The 19,754-nt window shown below is 39.1% G+C and overlaps 1 protein-coding gene across 7 annotated transcripts in view; it reads right to left on the bottom strand.

The window, feature by feature from the left end:
• The window catches only part of HELZ (helicase with zinc finger), a 155,842-nt gene that overhangs the window by 82,755 nt on the left and 53,333 nt on the right, over positions 1-19,754 (bottom strand). For all 7 annotated transcript variants that reach the window (XM_027047953.2, XM_027047957.2, XM_027047955.2 and 4 more), the window contains 3 exons: positions 12,484-12,751; positions 3,148-3,481; positions 1,399-1,529 (listed from right to left, as the gene is read on the bottom strand). In XM_027047953.2, the coding sequence (XP_026903754.1) occupies positions 1,399-1,529; positions 3,148-3,481; positions 12,484-12,751 (733 nt within the window). The remainder of the gene's footprint in view (positions 1-1,398; positions 1,530-3,147; positions 3,482-12,483; positions 12,752-19,754) is intronic.

Below are 19,754 nucleotides of genomic sequence, written 5' to 3'. Positions count from 1 at the left end.
GGGGAAGGGTAGAGAAAAGATGAATCAAATGGGAATTGAGAAGACTGGATTTTTACAATTAGTAGATCACTGATTGCTTTCAGGAGAGTGAGGAAGGGAAAAACAGAGATTACAGGGTAAGTATATAAGAATAGCAGAAACATATAAACGACTCCTGCTTGAGAATTTTGGCAGTAAAAAAAAAGAATGGGAAAGGGATAGTGAAGGTAAGCAAAACAAGGGAGAAATAATTTTGTGTGTGTGTGTTGTGAGGCATGGTGTGCTTTGTTCTGTTTTTAGAATCAAAAGAAATGGAACGTGAGGGGAAGAGATATATGCCACTTCTAGGCCTGGCCCATAAAAATGTCCCACATGATCCTGTGCTCATTCTTTCCCTGCCTGTCAGCTAGACGTCAACATGCAGGGTGAAACCTTGGAAACCACGTACTGACGACACCAGATCCTCCATCAGTGATGGAACCGGGCTGCCCAATCATGACTGGAGTGACATGAGTAGTAAATAAATACACTTCTATTGTGGAGAGCCACTGAGATTAAAAAAGAAAGAAAAGGGAAAGAAAGGTAGAATGAATAGGGCATCAGCAGGGGCCAGGAGGATAAAAATCCAAGGAAAAGGACGAAGAGAAAGATGCAGTCATACGTCTGTCACTGTTCGTATGGAAACAAATTAGAACTATCGCTATAAAGATATTTATGAAGGGGTACCCAGGTGGCTCAGTTGGTTAAGCATTCAACTCTTGATTTTGGCTCAGGTCATCATCTCACGGTTCATGAGTTTGAGTCGTGCATCGGGCTCCACGCTAATGGTGCAGAGCCTGCTTGAGATTCTCTCTCTACCTCTCTCTTGCTCCTTTAGTTCTTTCTCTTTCTCTCTCTCTCTCTCTCTCTCTCTCTCTCTCTCAAGTAAATAAAAAGATACTCGTGAAGATGCACCAAAGTGAATTTAAGCAGGAAAATATTTATACAACCATTAACCTGAGAGCAGTTTCAGAAATATTATCTTCTGTGATACTTTCTCCATTTTCTTAAATTATAAAAAGGCCTCCTATATGAAAAAATCATTTTAAATTAACTGCTTGAACCACTTTTTAAAAAGTCCTAATTTTCCCATTCAACTTCTACTCAAAAATATTCCTGCATTGCTTGGCATTCTGTCAAATTAAGGTTGTTGAGAAAAACGATAGAACTCATTTAGACACTGAGAAAAAGTGAAGAAAATACATGACCAATCCCAAATGTTTCCTTCTAAGGGCTCTTTTACTCTCCTTTCTCAACTAGAACACGGTGCCTGGAGATTATAGCAAATTCTCTTATAAAACTATATTGACATTATTTGATACAGATGTTCAACATAAGATTAACATAACTTCCTTTAAGGAGGCATCTCCTTTTTTATACCTGTTGGGACTCCAAGGTATGGTTGGAGTCATAGTGATGTCTGGAAACAAAACCCCATTGTCCTTGATCCTGTCTAGCGCATAATGCATTTCACAGAGGGGTAATCGATTTAATTGAAACTGAAGTTCAACCTGAAACACAAAATAAAATTAAAAAAAAAACAAAACACATTAACACAAACAAACAACCATTAACACAAACATCAATACTTGCACCTTGCCTGCTAGAAAACTTTGTGGAGATAACCTTTAAAGGGAAGCCAAGTTTAGAGATTCTTTTAAATGTAATGAGACTTTAATAAATTATTATGGCTAATATTTGCTTTACTATGCACTTTACATAAATGATCTCATTTAGTAGTACCAATGATGTATATATCATTATTAACCTCATTTTAACCTCTAAAGTGAATGAAGTGCTTGTGAATTACTTCATATCTAAATACAGGTTATCTGATTCCACCATATTCCTATTAATAACATATTTGATAAAATCAGTAGAACATATGTGAAATATCAGCTTTCAAGTGATAAAAACCAAGCATAGGACACTATCAATTTACTACAAATAAATAACATTCACCAAATTTTATGTTTTAAAAGAAAAAGGGGGTGCTTGAGTGGCTCAGTCAGTTGAGCATCCGACCTCGGCTCAGGTCGTGATCTCATGGTTCATGCCGCATTGGGCTCCATGCTGACAACTCAGAGCCTGGAGCCTGCTTCAGATTCTGTGTCTCCTCCTCTCTCTGCCCCTCCCCTGCTTGCGCTCTCTCTCTCTCTGTCTCTCATAAATAAGTAAATGTAAAAAAAAATAAAATAAAATAAAAAAATAAAAAAAAAAATTTAAATAAATAAAAAGGAAAAGGAAAGAAAGGAAGAAAATTTTAAAAAAGGGGGGCGCCCGGGTGGCTCAGGCGGCTAAGCATCGGACTCTTCGCCTCAGCTCAGGTCCTGATATCAAACTCTTGAGTTCAAGCCCCGTGTTGGGTTCCACACTAGGCATGGAGCCTACTTACATAAAAAAATAAATGAACAAATGAATGAGTGAATGATTAGCTTTCTGGTTAACTAGGGCAGAGTGAAAACATGTTCACCAAAAAAACCATACAGAGAAGAGAATATGAACCACCTCAGGTGAGAAGTGTCCCTGGATGTAGCTTAGCTTCCTTTAATTTATTCTTCTGCTGATTTAAAATTCCAGGGTTGCCTGGCTGGCTTACTTGGTAGAGCGTGTAACTCTTGATCTCGGGGGTTGTGAGTTCGAGCCCCACACTGGATGTAGAGATTACTTAAAAATAAAATATCCATTAAAAAAAAAAAGAAATACATAAAATACAATTCAGGGCGCCTGGGTGGCTCAGTCGATTAAGCGTCCAACACTTGATTTCCACGCAGGCCACGATCTCACAGTTCATAAGCTGAAGCCCCACGTTGGGCTACACGATGACAGTGTGAAGCTTGCTTGGGATTCTCTCTCTCTCTCTCTCTCTCTCTCTCTCTCTCTCTCTCTGTCTCTCTCTCTCTCAAAATAAATAAACTTAAAAAAACATATAAAATAAAACAAAACTCTAATCAGAAAGTTTGGCCTTGTATAAGACTGGAACTTAGATAAAGACAACTGGTTTTAAGGTCCAATTCTCCACCAGCCACTATAACACTTCAAAGTCAACTGCACTTCTCATGACGGCAGAGGAATGAAAACAAGGACACTAAGACAACCACAGTTAAGTTGCCCCACATCAAAACACACCTGTGTGTCATAATCAGGCCGAAGATTAAGTTCTTCACAGCATTCCCTGGATATCCTTAAAAATATATATTCTTTTGTTTTCTCTTCAATAGTAGCTTCATAAACCTTCTCTTTGGTTCCCTGGGTCTGTACTAACTTCTCTTTAGGGACTGGTAATAAATAAACAGCATTGACTTTGGTCATCACCAGCCGTCCAGCCAAAGTATCTTCAGAAAGTGTTTCAGTAAGCTTAAAGCGACCAAAAAGTTGTCCATTCTGAGCATACTTTGCGCCTCCAGAAACTCCTGTAAGCATGAAGCTTGCTAGAATCTGCAATTGCACTTTAAGGTTGAACCTGAAGCATAAGTAGAAAAGGAGTTTGAATATTTTATATATCAAAAACATAAAAACTAAAAGAGTAGAATAAATCAAATGTAAACATACAAAAACATAAAACTTCATCATTATCGATTCCACTCCATCAAGCTACAAATCATATACATATACTACTCATCTGCCTTTAATCCGTGCTGGAAACAAAACTTTCTTTAAGCGAATAAACTCTCACCCAAGTTACATAAAGACACGTACTTAGTTGAAGAATACGAACACTCTTAACACCTGAACACTTAAGAGAAAGCTAACTATCTTTTAATAAAATGAAGTATTTTATATTAATATGAAAATCTGCTTAAACATACCATAGGGACCACTGAAACTAAAATCACCTAAGGCCAGTAAGAAATGTGCTATGTGGAAACTACAATGGACTTTTTTTCTTTCAGTGCTATTAACAAATACAATCCAGAAGAAACTTTCTGTTCATGACCACATTGAGACAGTTGTCAGGCAGGAATTATGGGAGGAGAGGGTGAAGCCTAGCTTGTTACACAACGGCGAGCGCACTTGCTTGCACTCCCACGTGTGAGCGTGAGAGAGAATATGTGTGTCAAATAAGGGCAGGGAATCAAGATCTACATGGTCAAGAAATAATTGAAAGAAAGATCTGAACTGACAGCTTCCTCCCTTGCCATTGTGAAACAGTGCTGTGAGAGAGAAGACAAAGCAGCAAAAGAGGGAAGGACATTTTCTACTTATTCTTAGGAAAGTTTAAAATACGTGAATAAAAAAATTGTTCTAAAATCTATACATCCATTTTTGGAAAAAGCTACTTTTTAATGGTACTGCTGAACTGTTTTCTTTTCAAATCTTCTTTTGAATACATGATGCCGAGAATGTCTTATAAATTCTTAAGGAAAAAAGGAAAAAGAAACTTTTTAAAAATATTGAACATCTCCTTAATGGAAACATCTGCTTACAATATTAGGAAAACAAATCTAATTAAAACACTGTATTAAAAATTTGAATAGTGGGCCGCCTGACTGGCTCAGTCACTTAACGTCTGACTTTGGCTTAGATCATGATCTCCTGGTTCGTGGGTTCGGGCCCCGCCTCAGGCTCTGTGCTGACAGCTCAGAGCCCGGAGCCTGCTTTGGATTCTTTCTCTCCCTCTCTCTCTCTGCCCCTCCCCCACTCATGTTCTGTCTCTCAAAAATGAATAAATTAAAAAATTATTTTAAAAATTTGAATATCCATTTACATACGTTAAAGTTCCAAAGTATAAGGGAAGAGAAATATTGTTAGAGAAATCTTTAAGAAAAATAACACATATGAATAGCTATTTGTGCATGTAATAAATAATAGGAGGTTACAAGTTCCAATAGTAATTTAAAAATAAAAAACATAAGGGGAGGCTGGCTGGCTCAGTCAATTAACGTCCGACTTTGGCTCAGGTCATGATCTCACAGTCCGTGAGTTCCAGCCCCGTGTCGGGCTCTGTGCTGACAGCTAGGAGCCTGGAGTCTGCTTCAAATTCTATGTCTCCCTCTCTCTCTGCTCCTCCCCTGCTCATGCTCTCTCTCTCCTTCAAAAGTAAATAAAAACATTAAAAAAAATTTTTTTTTAAATAGAACACATAAGACTACACAAACATACGTAACTACATACTAAAGTTAGTATTCAAAAATGTGGCTTTATATGAATAACAAATGAATTCTAGCAGAATTTGCCATGTGCATGTGTGGAATTGTTAAAAATTACATTATATTTTTCTCATTCTCTACACATATTTCACTAGATGCAAACTAGAAAAGTAGGGTGATAACTTAAAGAAACAGTTTGTATGTTAACTAGTTACATTTGGCTCCTTAAAGACTAGAACGTGCACTAAGATTCACATAAAAATCAGTCCTAAAATAAAAATAAAAGTATACTACACTCTCTAGTTTACATAAAATCTATGTTCACCTGTCCTTTTTTTCTTTTTATTAACAAAACAGGTTAATATAACAACCATAATATAATATGGCAGACTGGGAAAGTATCCTTAACAGAACCCAGAAAACAGTGCGTGTTTGTTCCTCCTTACCTTTTTTTAAATCGGCTCTCTGGAAAATAAAAGTACTAAGAAATATAGCTCTTCCCACAGAAGGTACATCATATGTTCAATTTTTTTTAATGTTTGTTTATTTTTGAGAGAGAGAGACAGACAGACAGAGCATGAGCAGTGGAGGGGCAGAGAGAGGGAGACAGAATCTGAAGCAGGCTCCAAGCTCTGAGCTTTCAGCACAGAGCCCAACGTGGGACTCGAACTCACGAACCGTGAGATTATGACCTGAGCGAAGCCAGATGCTCAACCCACTAGCCACCCAGGCGCCTCCCTGTTCTATTTTAAAGCATATGTCTCTCTAAAACGACATAGACTTTCTAGGAGAAGTTACAGCTAGTAAGATTTAATTTTCTAAAAAATTAACAGGCTAGGGGCACCTGGGTGGCTCAATCGGTTAAGCTTCCGACTTCGCCTCAGGTCATGATCTCAGGGTTCATGAGTTCGAGCCCCGCATCATAGTCTCTGCTGTCAGCATGGAGCCCGATTCGGATCCTCTGTCCCCCTCTCTCTGCCCTTCCCCCACTTGTGCCCACTCTCTCAAAAAAAACAAAAACAAAAACAAAAAACATTTAAAAATAAAATTAAATAAAGTATCAAAAATGGGTTTTATTATTTTAATAAAATGTATTTTGATGAAGTTACGATAGTAAGCTTTCTTAGGTATTTAAAATAATGTATTTTTAAGATTGAATAATTCAGAAACACCTTAAAAACAAAATATATCCTACAATTTAAAAAGATATTTCTTAATAAAAAGAAAACCCATCTTGCCATTAATGCTTGCCACATTTTGAAATCCGCCTTAAAGCTTACACACTTCCTCGCCTTTTGGGAAATGGCAGAATAGCAGGCATGCAAATTTTGACCAATTTCACATCATACCTAGCTACAAGAAATACGGCTCGATCAACCTTAGCAACAGCTCTCTCTCTTGAAAAGAAACAGCTGAAAAGAACAGCTCTCTCTCTTGAAAAGAATTTCAGTGTTATACAGAGAATTTCACTTTACACGATTTCTGCCTAAATGAATGGTAACAAAAATCAGCCGAGGTAATAAGCCAATACCTGGGTTTGCTGAGGCGAACCCAACAGGCGCCTCGCCTCATCCATCTGAACGATGAAATGTGCGTCCACACACCAGGCCTGTCGTGCCAGCTGCCAGCACTGAGAAGCCACAACAACCTGATCAGGCTGGGCCCGCACACACTTTAATGGGCACAATCACGTTAGCCAAAGCCAATTTCTTTTGAAAATGTTTATCTAAGAATCAAGTGGATTCCACTTCAAGGTAGAATCATAACTCAATGAATGCATATCAACACGGAGCTGAAGACAAGAGAAATACTTTGTTTTTAATCTCGCAGGAACTCAGAAGCATTTTCCAAAACTTAACTGAAATGAAGTATTATCCTTACCACCTCCACACAACTCACACTAAAACTTAACATTAAAAGAAATCTTAATTTCTGGACTGCTTTGAAAAACCATCCCTTTCTTTAAAGTAAAGAAAATAAAAAGATAAACTTGATTACTACATCCAAACGCAAGCCAAAATATATCCTGTCTAATTTTGAGAGGCTTCATTCAATCCTTTTTCAAGGAAGGAATGTTAAGGCGACCATGTAAAAGTATAGTCCGATGTTTACAATTAAAACGTACACTATCGGTGTGAAGCCCCTCAACACTGCTTTCGTGATTAGCACTATTCTGCTTAAACTGTCAAAGTTCGCAAACGACCAATATATTCTCGGTGACCTTAGGAAATATTCTATCCATCGTGTGCTAGGTCTGACTACATCTAAAGAGGCACGTTCCTGTGCATACCGAATACATTATTACCATCAATACACATCCAGGGTATTTAGAGGGAGTCTATTTACCCAAACCATTGTGTTCTGACTTTAAGGGGAGTCTCAATTCACAATAAAACATTCTTCACCATTCTAATGGTGACTTGGGTTTGCTTTGATGACTGGTACTGATTGAACCGACAAGTAAAATGACCCAATCAGACACACTAGAGCATGGCCCAAGGATCAAATCCAACCTTCAACCTGTTTTCTGGATAGTCCTTGACTAAGAACGATTTACAAGAACAAAACAGAGAAGCTATGCAACAAAGACTGTATGAAGTCCACAAAGCCTTTAATAATTACTTGCTGGCCCTTTACAGAAAAAGTGTGCTGATAACCTATGCTACAACAGAGTTTAGTAGCTGCATACAGACCTCCCCCAAATCCATTTTTTAAATATATCTGTCATGTTATTTGTGCTTAAAGAATTATCAAAATGTGAATTAAATTCAAGGCAACATGAAAACATAAATACATGTTACGTTTAAAGGGGAAAGAAGGAAAAAACAGAAAATAAGCTTTCGGAAGCACCATATGCAAAACTTTCTCAAAGATTCTTGAAAATCCTTCACTTATGTCTGTTATGTGGCCCTTGTCCATCTGCTTACAGATACCCGCTGAGAACTCCATCTACTAGTAGGATTTGCTTCTTTGTATGTGTACCACTGCTATGCTGTACTTCACAAAATTTTACAAGCCTGTCAAATTCAGAAGTGTAATTTACCAGCCCTCACATCCAGGGTTACCTGTGGCTGAGAGAATCACTGAAAATTTTCCAGAATTCTCTGACGCGGTAACTATCTACTTGTCACATTGGACGTGTAGCAATAAATTCTCATCTCTGTCTTGAAGATCCTTCAAACTCTTGTGCAGTTAGCATATGTAACACATAAAAAGTGACCCTACGGACTTACATTCAGGTTGTAAACATCGCTATCTGAGTCAATAACTATTTTAAAGATCTAATTTTTAAGACTAAAAAAAAAAAGAGAGAAAGCTCAGATGTTCCTATAAAAAGACTACTGTATACAGTCTTACCGCGGTCTTACCACGTTGTCTACATTCTGTCTTAACTACAATCTTTCTTGTCATACCTGAGGGCGATTTTACACCTTGATCATCAAGAGCTGCAACTGACATCACTCTAGCTTCCTTCCCATTTCTTTGCTTTTTTCTTAGTATAGTAGTAATAGGAGGTCATGGCACAACATTTCAAAAATAGAGAGAACCACATCAGAACATAAAACTCACTTGTAATTTCACCAGCCAGAACACTTTGCTTTAACTCTTCAGTATTTTTATATACAAATATATTCATATATGTGTGTGTACATACAAAATCAGAACTGCAGTGGCTGCTTTCGTAACTAACACATCTTCCCCTTTATATTGTATCATGAGCATATTTACTGACTCAAAAATTCTTCGAGAACATAATTTCAATACAGCAGTCCCCCCCTTATCTCCAGCACATATGTCCCAAGCCCCCTAGCAACTGCTTGAAGCCATGAATAGTGCCAAACCCTACACACACACTGTTTTTCCCTACACAGACACACCTATGATAAAATTTTATATGTTCACATAGTAAAAGATTAACAATAGCTAATAATGTAACAGTTATAACAATATACTGTAATAAAAGCTGTGTGCGTGGGGTATCTCCCTCAAAATATCTGACTGTACTGCACTCATGCTTCTTGTGATGATGTGAGATGACCAAAGGCCTAGGTGATGACATGAAGTGAGTGAGGTGAAGTGCAATGAAGTGAGCTGACAGAAGCATAGTGTCGCAGCATTAGGCTATCGCTGACCTGATGATGTATCTCAAGCAGGATCATCCACTGGACCACAGCTGACCACAGTAAGTGAAACCTCAGAAAGTGGACCACGGACAAGGGAGAACTCTGCAGTTTCGGATCATATGGCTATTAATTTACTTAACGTGCTCTTCACTACTCTTGAAAGACATTTGTTTACGAGCATCTTTAATTTCAGAATCTCCTATTCTTTCTTCAGGATGATTCCTCATAATTACTACACCAAAAGGATCAAACCTTCTAAAGACCTTTAAAACAAACTGCCCAAAAACAGATCTACCCTATGACCCAGCAACAGCGCTGCTAGGAATTGACCCAAGGGATACAGGAGTGCTGATGCCTAGGGACACTTGTACCCCAATGTTCATAGCAGCGCTCTCAACAATAGCCAAATGATGGAAAGAGCCTAAGTGTCCATCAACTGATGAATGGATAAAGAAATTTGTGGTTTACATACACAATGGAGTACTACGTGGCAATGACAAAGAATGAAACAGGGCCTTTTATAGCAACGTGGATGGAACTGGAGAGTGTTATGCTAAGTGCAATAAGTCATAGAGAGAAAGACAGATACCATATGTTTTCACTCTTATGTGGATCCTGAGAAACTTAACAGAAACCCATGGGGAGGGGAAGGAAAAAAAAATGGTTAGAGAGGGAGGGAGCCAAAACATAAGAGACTTAAAAACTGAGAACAAACTGAGGGTTGATGGGGGGGTGGGAGGAAGGAGGAGGGTGGGTGATGGGCATTGAGGAGGGCACCTTTTGGGATGAGCACTGGGTGTTGTATGAAAATCAATCTGACAATAAACTTCATATTGAAATTAAAAAATAATAAAATAAAATAAAAACAAACTGCCAAATAAGTAACTTTCCTCCAGAAATATACCAACTTAGTTTGCCACCAGTGTTCATTTCATGTTGCAGATATTTTCAAGCCTCTCTTCTATGGGTTTTAGAAGCCTTTGCAAGGTGCTCTCAGAGTGAACTTTCATCCACTTAGTTTCTTGATCAGAATCTGACCTCCACAATTTTGTAGGGTTTATTCTTTTATCTAATCAAATTTCCATTAAAAAAAATTATTTTTAATGTAATAATCCACAAGTTTATTGGTCTTTAGTTATAAGTTCTGAGATAATATATATGGAATGATTTTTAAACCTGAATATTAAACAAATAATTTTTTCTGAATTTCTATTATGGTACTCCAAAATAGTCTCTTAAGACTCTGGTAAGCTTCTAAACTCTATTTCATCCCGGGGCACCTGGGTGGCTCAGTCGGTTGAGCAACTGACTCTTGATTTCCACTCGGGTGGTGATCCCAGGGTCATGGGATCAAGCCCCACATCAGGCTCCACACTGAGTGTGGAACCTGCTTGAGATTCTCTTTCTCCCTGTGCCCCTCTCCTTCATTCGCACAGTCTCTCTCTCTCTCTAAAATAAAATTAACAGGGGCCTGGGCTCAGTCAGTTGAGAGTCCGACTTCAGCACAGATCATGATCTCATAATTTGTGGGTTCAAGCCCCATACTGGGCAGGGCTCTGTGCTGACAGCTCAGAGCCTGGCACCTGCTTCGGATTCAGTATCTTCCCCTCCTTCTCTGCCCCTCCCCTGCTCATGCTCTATCTCTCAAAAATGAATAAATGTTAAAAAAATTCTTTTAATAAAAAATAAGCTATTCCATCCCAAACTTTATGATTTTATCAAAGTGTTCTTTACTAAGGAAAAGGAATCTATGACCATGTAAATAACATATATGCACACTAATAATGTGAATATACATGTTACAAGTCACTGTCCTTGTTATCTAATAAGTGACTATTTCATTAGAACTGTATATAGACAGTCAGTGAAAGTCTTGTAAGAGGGACACCTGGGTGGCCCAGTTGATTAAGCAACCTACTCTTGATTTCAGCTCAGGTCATTTCATGTTTCATCAGTTAGGCCCCCGCATCGAGGTCTGTGCTGACAGTGTGGAACCTGCTTGGGATCCTCTGTCTATCTCTCTGCCATCCCCTACTCATACCTGCTCTCTCAAAAATAAATAAAGATTAAAAAAAAGAAGAAAAAAAGTCTTGTAAGAGCCCATCGATGACCATGATTTGAAGTCTTTTTTTCTTTTATGTTTATTTATTTATTGTGGGAGGGGAAGACAGAGAGAGAGGTAGAGAGGGAATCCCAAGCAGGTTCCATGCTCCTATGAAGCCCAATCGTGCAAGGCTCAATCCCAGGAACCGTGAGATCACACCCTGAGCCAATATCAAGAGTTGGATGCTTAATCAACCGAGCCACCCAGGCACCCCAGCCATGATTCAAAGTCTTAAGGGTAACAAAAATACACTCTGACTTTGTAAATTTTACATGCGTGTAATCTGAAATTAGATCTGTTCCAAAAGTCAGATCATGTTTAATCTATGAATAGAGTAACACAAGGTATCTTTAAGTTATTACTTTTCCTTTTCTAAATATATGCCTTAGTAAGGGTTCAGTATCTATTAATAATTCATGTTAAGGTACCAATAAGGCAGCCCGGAAAAAAAATAGATTGCTTAGGCTATATTCAAAGGGAAAACTGCTTACAAAAATATACTCATGTATCATAACTGTGGTTCACTGTTTAAAGCTTGTTCCCATTCCATCTACAAAGTGGAGTGCTACTACCAAACATACCAACCATTTCATTAATATCTGCCTTCATTCAAACTTTAATTTCTAGGATTACTTTTCCCATAATGATTCAAGTAAGCTTTGGGATTTATGCTTGGACTTAACTTGTGGCATATGAATAAAACGCAAAATATGTTAAAGCTTTTGTAAGTGGCTATAGAGGTATTTCATTAGTATCAAATAGTTTCCCTGAAGATTTAAATCATTTCATTCTTAAAACTGCATTCCAAGATATGGAGTAGTCTCTTTCAGCTTCTGTACATGTATTCAACCAATATTTACTGAATGCTCGCTCTGACTACCATTCACAGAAACCTCCGGTACAGCAGGGACCACATGTTTACACACCTAGTACGTGGCAGAGTCTTATGGAAATGAAATACATACTAAACACTAGGGATGCCGAGATGAACAGGACACGGCACTGAAAGACAGCTACTGAATAACAATCTTTACTACCTGTCTTCACTTTGGCAAACCTCCATTTTCATTTAAAAATGAAAAATACCACTGAAAGGGGAGTTTGTTTAAAAAAAAAAAAAAAAAAAAGTATTCCTAAGGTAACTTACTTGCTGACTTCTTTATACTGGGCTATCTCCTCAATATAAAGAAGGTCATGCAGCCGTGACTGATAGTTGGTCTTGGTCAATGATTTGTCTAAAACCGACTGGGTAAACAGCTGGTCAGCAGAGAGAGGAATTTGGTATCTGATAAGAAGGCTCTTCTCCAAATCAGTAGTTTCATTAGGTTCAAAATCTATAATAGTCTTAGAAGAAGAATCCCAACGCTTAGCTGTGGTTACTAGCTGTTGTTTTGCATGCATCAGGTATTCAAGATCTAAATGGAAACAAAAAACACGTTTATAAAGAGCACAACATTAAAATTCTCAAATACATTACACATCTTGGTAGGAGCATTTTATATGCTTGAGCTAACAATTCTTAAAAACAATCCAAAAACCCATCTAACAAAGAATTTTTCCCATATCAGAAATGTGTTGTCTAGGTTAACAAAAGAACATAAATAGGAACCCATGTAAAAGGAAAAAAAAAATGCCTCCTTTTTAACACCAGGCTAAGACATACCAGAAATAGTTATTAACATTTTAAAATGCAGATTAACATTTCGAACTTAACTCTTTAGTCCAAAGAAATCTGAACTGCAAGAAGAAAATACACTAAATTCCTCATAAGATAAAATCTATTGGATGATAAACACTTTTCTCCTCCTACTAACAATACCTGCCCATTGTAGAAAAAAGACGATCAGAACACTATGAAAGGTTAATCTTTTCGCATGTGGTGAAGCACAGTGAAACTCTCTGAAAGTCAATTTATGACAAACAAAAATCTTTTAGAAAATACTCATGTAAAAACACTGCTAATTCCTCGTTGAAATGTGATACAATGTGCCATTCAAATGCCCTATCAGAAAAATCCAGTTCAGCCTCAGTTAAATTATACTGTAAGTAGGGCACAATGTCAAAATGAATGACTGTTCAAGTTCTGACATCTCTGAAAAAAAAAAGGTAGGACACTACCAGCACAGGGTGAAATATATTGGAACATGAATTCTTTTTTTTTTAATGTTTATTTATTTCTGAGACAGAGGGAGACAGAGCATAAGTGGGGGAGGAGCAGAGAGAGACGGAGACACAGGGTCAGAAGCAGGCTCCAGGCTCTGAGCTGTCAACACAGAGTCCGACGTGGGGCTCGAACTCACGAACCGTGAGATTATGACCTGAGCCAAAGTCGGTCACTGAACCAACTGAGCCACCCAGGCGCCCCCGGAACATGAATTCTGAGTGCTGGGTAGGCTTGCTCTATTTGCAGAGCATACTACTTTTCTATTGGGCGGAGCATACATAGACCTATAAATATGAAACTTAACCAAAAGCAGGGCGGGGGGGGGGGGGGAGTTGCTTGACTGACTCATTAGGCTGATATCCAGTTTTAATGTAATGTAACTGAAAAGATGGCTTCACAACTCAGGTTACAATTTGGGGAAGAAATAATAAAAAGTTTAAACAGAGATAAGTGTCCAAAGTACAAAAATAAGTTACCCTGTACTATCTTTACAATGAGAGAACAATGCATAATTGCCATGTAATGCTTAGTGAGAGATTTGCCTACATTTAAATGTTACATATAAATTATAAGCACCTAAGTATAGTCATCCAAAAGACATTCTCAATACTAGAAAATAGTTTATCCTAATGTCTTATTAAAGATTCAAATGCAAAGGCCCTAATTTAAACGTTTTAAAAAATTAAAAAAGGAAAGGCCCTAATTTCTTGCCGTTGCTCCTTGAAAAGGTATTTTTACATGCCAGTTCTACTATTTCTCCAATGGAGAAACAAATACACCTATAATCATCAAGGTATAAGGCTGGTCTGCATTTTTTTTTTTTAATTTTTTTTTCAACGTTTATTTATTTTTGAGACAGAGAGAGACAGAGCATGAACAGGGGAGGGGCAGAGACAGAGGGAGACACAGAATCTGAAACAGGCTGCAGGCTCTGAGCGGTCAGCACAGAGCCCGACGCCGGGCTCGAACTCACGGGCCGTGAGATCATGACCTGAGCCGAAGTCCCGAAGTCGGACGCTTAACCAACCAAGCCACCCAGGCACCCCCAGGCTGGTCTGCATTCTTATAATACTCCGGATTAGGCAGGGATGGGCTGGCTTCGCAATAGCTTCGAAAGGATAAGTTTCATAAAGTAAAGTAACCAGATTTTCTGCCCCAATCATCCTAAATTGGGCCGTGCCTTTTCATTCATTAAATCATAGCTACAAAAAATATTTAAATTACACACACTCCAACATTTCTAAAGCAGATTATACCATCACTAGAAGTCAGATGACAAACATTATCAAAATAACAAGGATGTACATAATTTTTTCTCTTAATTCAAAAGTCTGGAGAAACAGCAATAGTATAGTGACAAACCAAATAACCAACTCTTTAAAAATAAAAAAGAAACTAGGGGCGCCTGGGTGGCTGAGTCGGTTAAGCGTCCAACCTTGGCTCAGGTCATGATCTCACACCTCGTGAGTTCGAGCCCTGCATTGGGCTCTGTGCTGACAGCTCAGAGCCTGGAGCCTGCTTCGGATTCTGTGTCTCCCTCGCTCTCTGCCCCACCCCCACTCACACTCGGTCTCTCTCTCTCTCAAAAATAAACATGAAAAGAAATGAAAATGAAAAAAAAAAGTCTACATAATATCAAAGAATCTCTGTAATATATAATAAAAGGATGTCTCTTCTTTGGAAGTAGGAGAGTTATATTTCATAGTTTTATTTAAATAAGAAATTCAATCAGACTATGCCTAGATCAATATCATGTTCACATTCTTTAAAAAGTCACTAACTGGGGCATCTGGATGCTCAGTCAGTTGAGCGCCTGACTCTTGAACCTGGCTCAGGTCAGGGTCCCAGGGTTGTGGGATCGAGCCCCACGACGGGCTCGGTGCTGAGCATGGAGTCTGCTTGTGCATTCTCTTCCTCTCCCTCTACCCTTCTCCCCTGCTCGTGCACTCTCACTCTCCCTTTAAAATAAAAATAAACAGTCACTAATTCTTCCCAACCAATACTTATGTAACTGGGATAGTAAGAAACCTGAAAACAATAGACCTTTCCATTTAAAAAGATTTTTGTTCACCTATTTAATGTGCAAAGCAAATTATACAGAAGGTCATTCTGGGAAAAGCAGCATGAGAAACAGTATTTTTCTCGTCTATATAGTGCCATGACTGCCACCCTGGTTTTATGAAATTATTAAAATTAGTGTCTTCAGCAGGTAGCACAATTTCCAAACAATGTTAAATTTTATTCCACTGTGGTTTCTTCAAATGACTATCAACACAATACAGGAGGGGCATCTGGGTGGCTTAGTTGGTTCAGTGTCCAACTCTTGATTTCAGCTTAGGTCATGATCTCATGGTTCGTGGGTTCAAGTCTCATGTCAGGCTCCACCCTGACAGAGGGGAGCCTACTTGGGATTCTGTCTCCCTCTTTCTGCCCCTTCTCCACTCTCTCTCAAAATAAATAAACGGGGGGGGGGGGGGGGGACTACGTTGTGGGGGATGGGCTAAATGGAGGATGGACATTAAGGAAGGCACTTGTTGGGAGGCACATGGGCTGTTACATGTAAGTGATGCATCACTAAATTCTATTCCTGAAATCATTATTACACTATACGCTAACTAACTTGGATTTAAATTAAAAAGCTAGGGGTGCCTGGGTGGCTCAGTGGGTTAAGTGTCCGACTTTAGCACATGATCTCACGGCTCATGAGTTTGAGCCCTGAGTTGGGCTCTGTGCTAACAGCTTAGAACCAAGAGCCTGCTTCGGATTCTATGTCTCCCTCTCCCTCTCTCTCCTCTCAAAAATAAATAAACATTAAAAAAAATTAATTAAAACAGAAAAACTCAGACTCAAACACAAAGAATAAACGAATGGTTTCCGGAGGGGAGCAGGGGTGGGGTGGGGGTGGTGGGGGGGGGTGGATGAGTTATATAGGTGAAAGGGATTATGAGTACATGTATCATGATGAACAACTGAGCAAAGTATAGAATTGTTAAGGGGCACCTAAGTGGCTCAGTTGGTTAAGCGTCTGACTCTTGATTTTGGCTCAGGTCATGACCTCACAGAGCATGTGAGTTCAAGCCCCGCATCAGGCTCTGCACTGACAGTGCGGAGCCTGCTTGGGATTCTCTCTCTCTCCCTCTATTTCTGCCCTTCCCGTGCTCGCTCGCTCTCTCTCTCAAAAAAAATAAATATTAAAAAAAATAAAACAGGGGTGCCTGGGTGGCTCAGTCGGTTGGCTCAGGTTTTGTGAGTTCCAACCCCCACGTCAGGCTCTGTGCTGGCGGCTCAGAGCCTGGAGCCTGCTTCAGATTCTGTGTGTGTGTCTCTCTCTCCCCTTCCCCTTCTCACACTCTGTCTCTCTCTCTCTCAAAAATAAACATTAAAAAAATTTTTTTTAATAAGATAAAACAAAGAAACAAGAAACCACAGTACAGGAGAAGGGGGAGAGCTGGGGGAACAGAAAAAAGAAAACTTAAAAAAAAAAATCCATGTGTGCCAACACCAGAAAGTCTGCAAATTACTGATCTCAGTCGTCAACTCAGACATCAAAAATGAACCGTGGCCAGTGGCTACCGAGGACATATTTTGCCGAAACCACTTCTCTTTCCATGCTCCATCTGAACTTGAGACAAGCGTCTGCTTCCAATCCTCCCTTACAATAAGCAGCTGATTAAGCCTATTCAAATTCCCACCTAATTTACAGTTGGCAGGTCTGCAGAGTCGCTGTTCAATGGAGGAGGGCGGGGAGGTCCCCGTGGGGACCTGACTACCACTGGGCCTCATCCCCCCGCCTTCCCCCAGCACATGTTAGCACCTGCTAACATCTAAACCACACACGTATGCTACTCAGGGCAGCTGGGCCACCTCGTCCCCAGTACGCACTTCTCTTCAACCTAGAATAGGCTAGAATGAAATACACTCCGGAAAGACTGGAAGTGAATAGGTTAGGATCAATACTCACAAAACCATACAGGGAGAGTTTATTAACCAACTCTTAGAATAACAAATCTCCAATCTGTCAAATCTGACAGAAACTGCAAACCTATAAATGTTACCCGGAGATGTCGTAGGCAGAAGCTATAAACATATTTTAAGAGAAATTCACAAGAAACAAATTAAAGGTCATTAGAATGCACCTAATTTCTTTAAGATAATGTAAGGGAAGAGCTGCTACTTCCTTCCACAGAGTTCAAGGTTGGAATAACTAGTCGGACACAAGATATGCTTCCCAACCTCCCTGGCCCTGTGACTGAGGACAGCGGTGGCCTCGGCGTTCAGCCACACGGTTACCAGTCTAACGAGGCATCCAAAGGGTTGGTTTGTTTGATGAAGAATATAATATGGCAGACTGGGAAAGTATCCTTAACAGAACCCAGAGAGCAGATTTAAAAAAAGGTAAGGAGGAACAAACATCCAGTGTTGTGCGTGTCTAGCAGAAGGGTGGACACAGCACCAGCACACGATACACGCATGCTACATGTGGAACATATTTACAACAGCTCCGTCTATCTAGGAGTTGAAGAGAAGGAGATGAAACGAGCCTCAGTTCCGAAATCGGACACACCACACTCTTCCTGATGAAGCATTCTGGTCGGCGCCTTTACAAGTCTGGACTGCCCAAATTAACAATAAAATTACAAATCTGAAAGTAATCCTAAACCACCATTTCGGCTATTCATTTCAGTATCGTTCCCGTCCCCAAAACTGCCAACAGGGAAGCAAGATGAACATCTCTCAGTTTACCCATACTGTCGATCCCAATTTTCCACCTCTTAGAGAGGATAATAAAAAGTTAAAACAGCGAAATGACAGCATAGGAATGCCTCACTATTTACATGCTTCCATTCAATTATATTTTTTATTGACAAAGGCATTATGTTTTAAATCTATTTTTCTAGTACTTTTCTGATCACATAATATCAAATATTTTATATACCCTTAATTTACCAACAACCCTGGAATTTGGAGATAATTAAGTCACACGAAATTTTAATGTTAATGTTAACATACACTGCTAGACTCAAAGTAATGGATACTACCAAGTTTTCAAATTAAACACATAAGAAATAATTTTCAACATGTAACTTCCAGATACTCAGACTTCAGCTCAGGTCATGATCTCATGATCTATCTCATGGTCTCATGGTCTCATGGTTCATGTCCCATATCTGGCCCGCTGCTGTCACAAAGGGCCCACTTCAGATCCTCTGTCCCTCTGCCACGCCCTCGCTCATGCTCACTCGCTCTCTCTCAAAAAGAAACATTAAAAAAAATTGTTTTTCGTTAATCAAAGCTGTGGGGTAAAGTGTATAATGAATACAGTTTGTTTCCTAAGCAAAGGGCAACTCACTAATTTTGTTCTTTTGTAGATATCTTTTGCCACACATTTTTAAAAGGCACAACTCTTAGGGCGTCTGGGTGGTTCAGTCAGTTAAGCGTCCGACTTTGGCTCAGATCATGACCTCACGGTTTGTGGGTTCGAGCCCCATGTCTGACTCTGTGCTGACAGCTGGGAGCCTGGAGCCTGCTTTGGATTCTGTCTCCCTCTCGCTCTACCCCTCCCCCACTCATTCTCATTCTCTCTCTCTCTCAAAAATAAACATTGTAAAAAAAGAGAAAGCAAGACCAGAGGCACATCTTTAACCCAAAATTTCTTAGTGCATACAGTGTCTCGTTGAACCTGAACCTCACCAACAAGGGAAAAGAATTGAAAACAGCGCAATTATTAAAGTTATACCTATTTCCTAACACTCTGCAGAACTGCCATATGACTACTAGAGGGGAAAAAATTCATTCATGGTCTGCAAATAGAAAAGGTTTGAATGCTTTACATATCATAAAAATATTTTTTAAAAATGTGGGAACTTTCCCCCAGTTCAAACTGAATTAATTAAAGTAGACTTTTTAATTTGATCCTGAACAATGAAGTAGAAAAGCAAATGTCTGCTGTGTAACTTGATTTTAAGTTCTAAGGAGTAAAGCACTAATATAATTAAGTTCCCGGATCAAATCAGTTTGACAGACACTGAGCCTTTAATTACTGAGGTGCACTGTGAATCTCTAAGGGAAAAAAAAAGCATGCACCATTTCCAAACATATTTTCAGATGGGATTCTTTACCTATTGTTAACATAACACCTATTCATTTCAGTACAACACAGTCCAGCATGGTCCAAATATGTAACTTTATGGAAAAGAAATGTATGTTGCCAGCATTAATTTCAGGACAAAAACTTGCTTAAACAATGAACAGCC

Source organism: Acinonyx jubatus, chromosome E1 (genome assembly GCF_027475565.1).
Source record: "Acinonyx jubatus isolate Ajub_Pintada_27869175 chromosome E1, VMU_Ajub_asm_v1.0, whole genome shotgun sequence".
NCBI classification, from domain to species: domain Eukaryota; kingdom Metazoa; phylum Chordata; class Mammalia; order Carnivora; family Felidae; genus Acinonyx; species Acinonyx jubatus.
The sequence above is the reverse complement of the archived record's forward strand: the minus strand, read 5'-3'. Positions and strand labels throughout refer to the sequence as shown.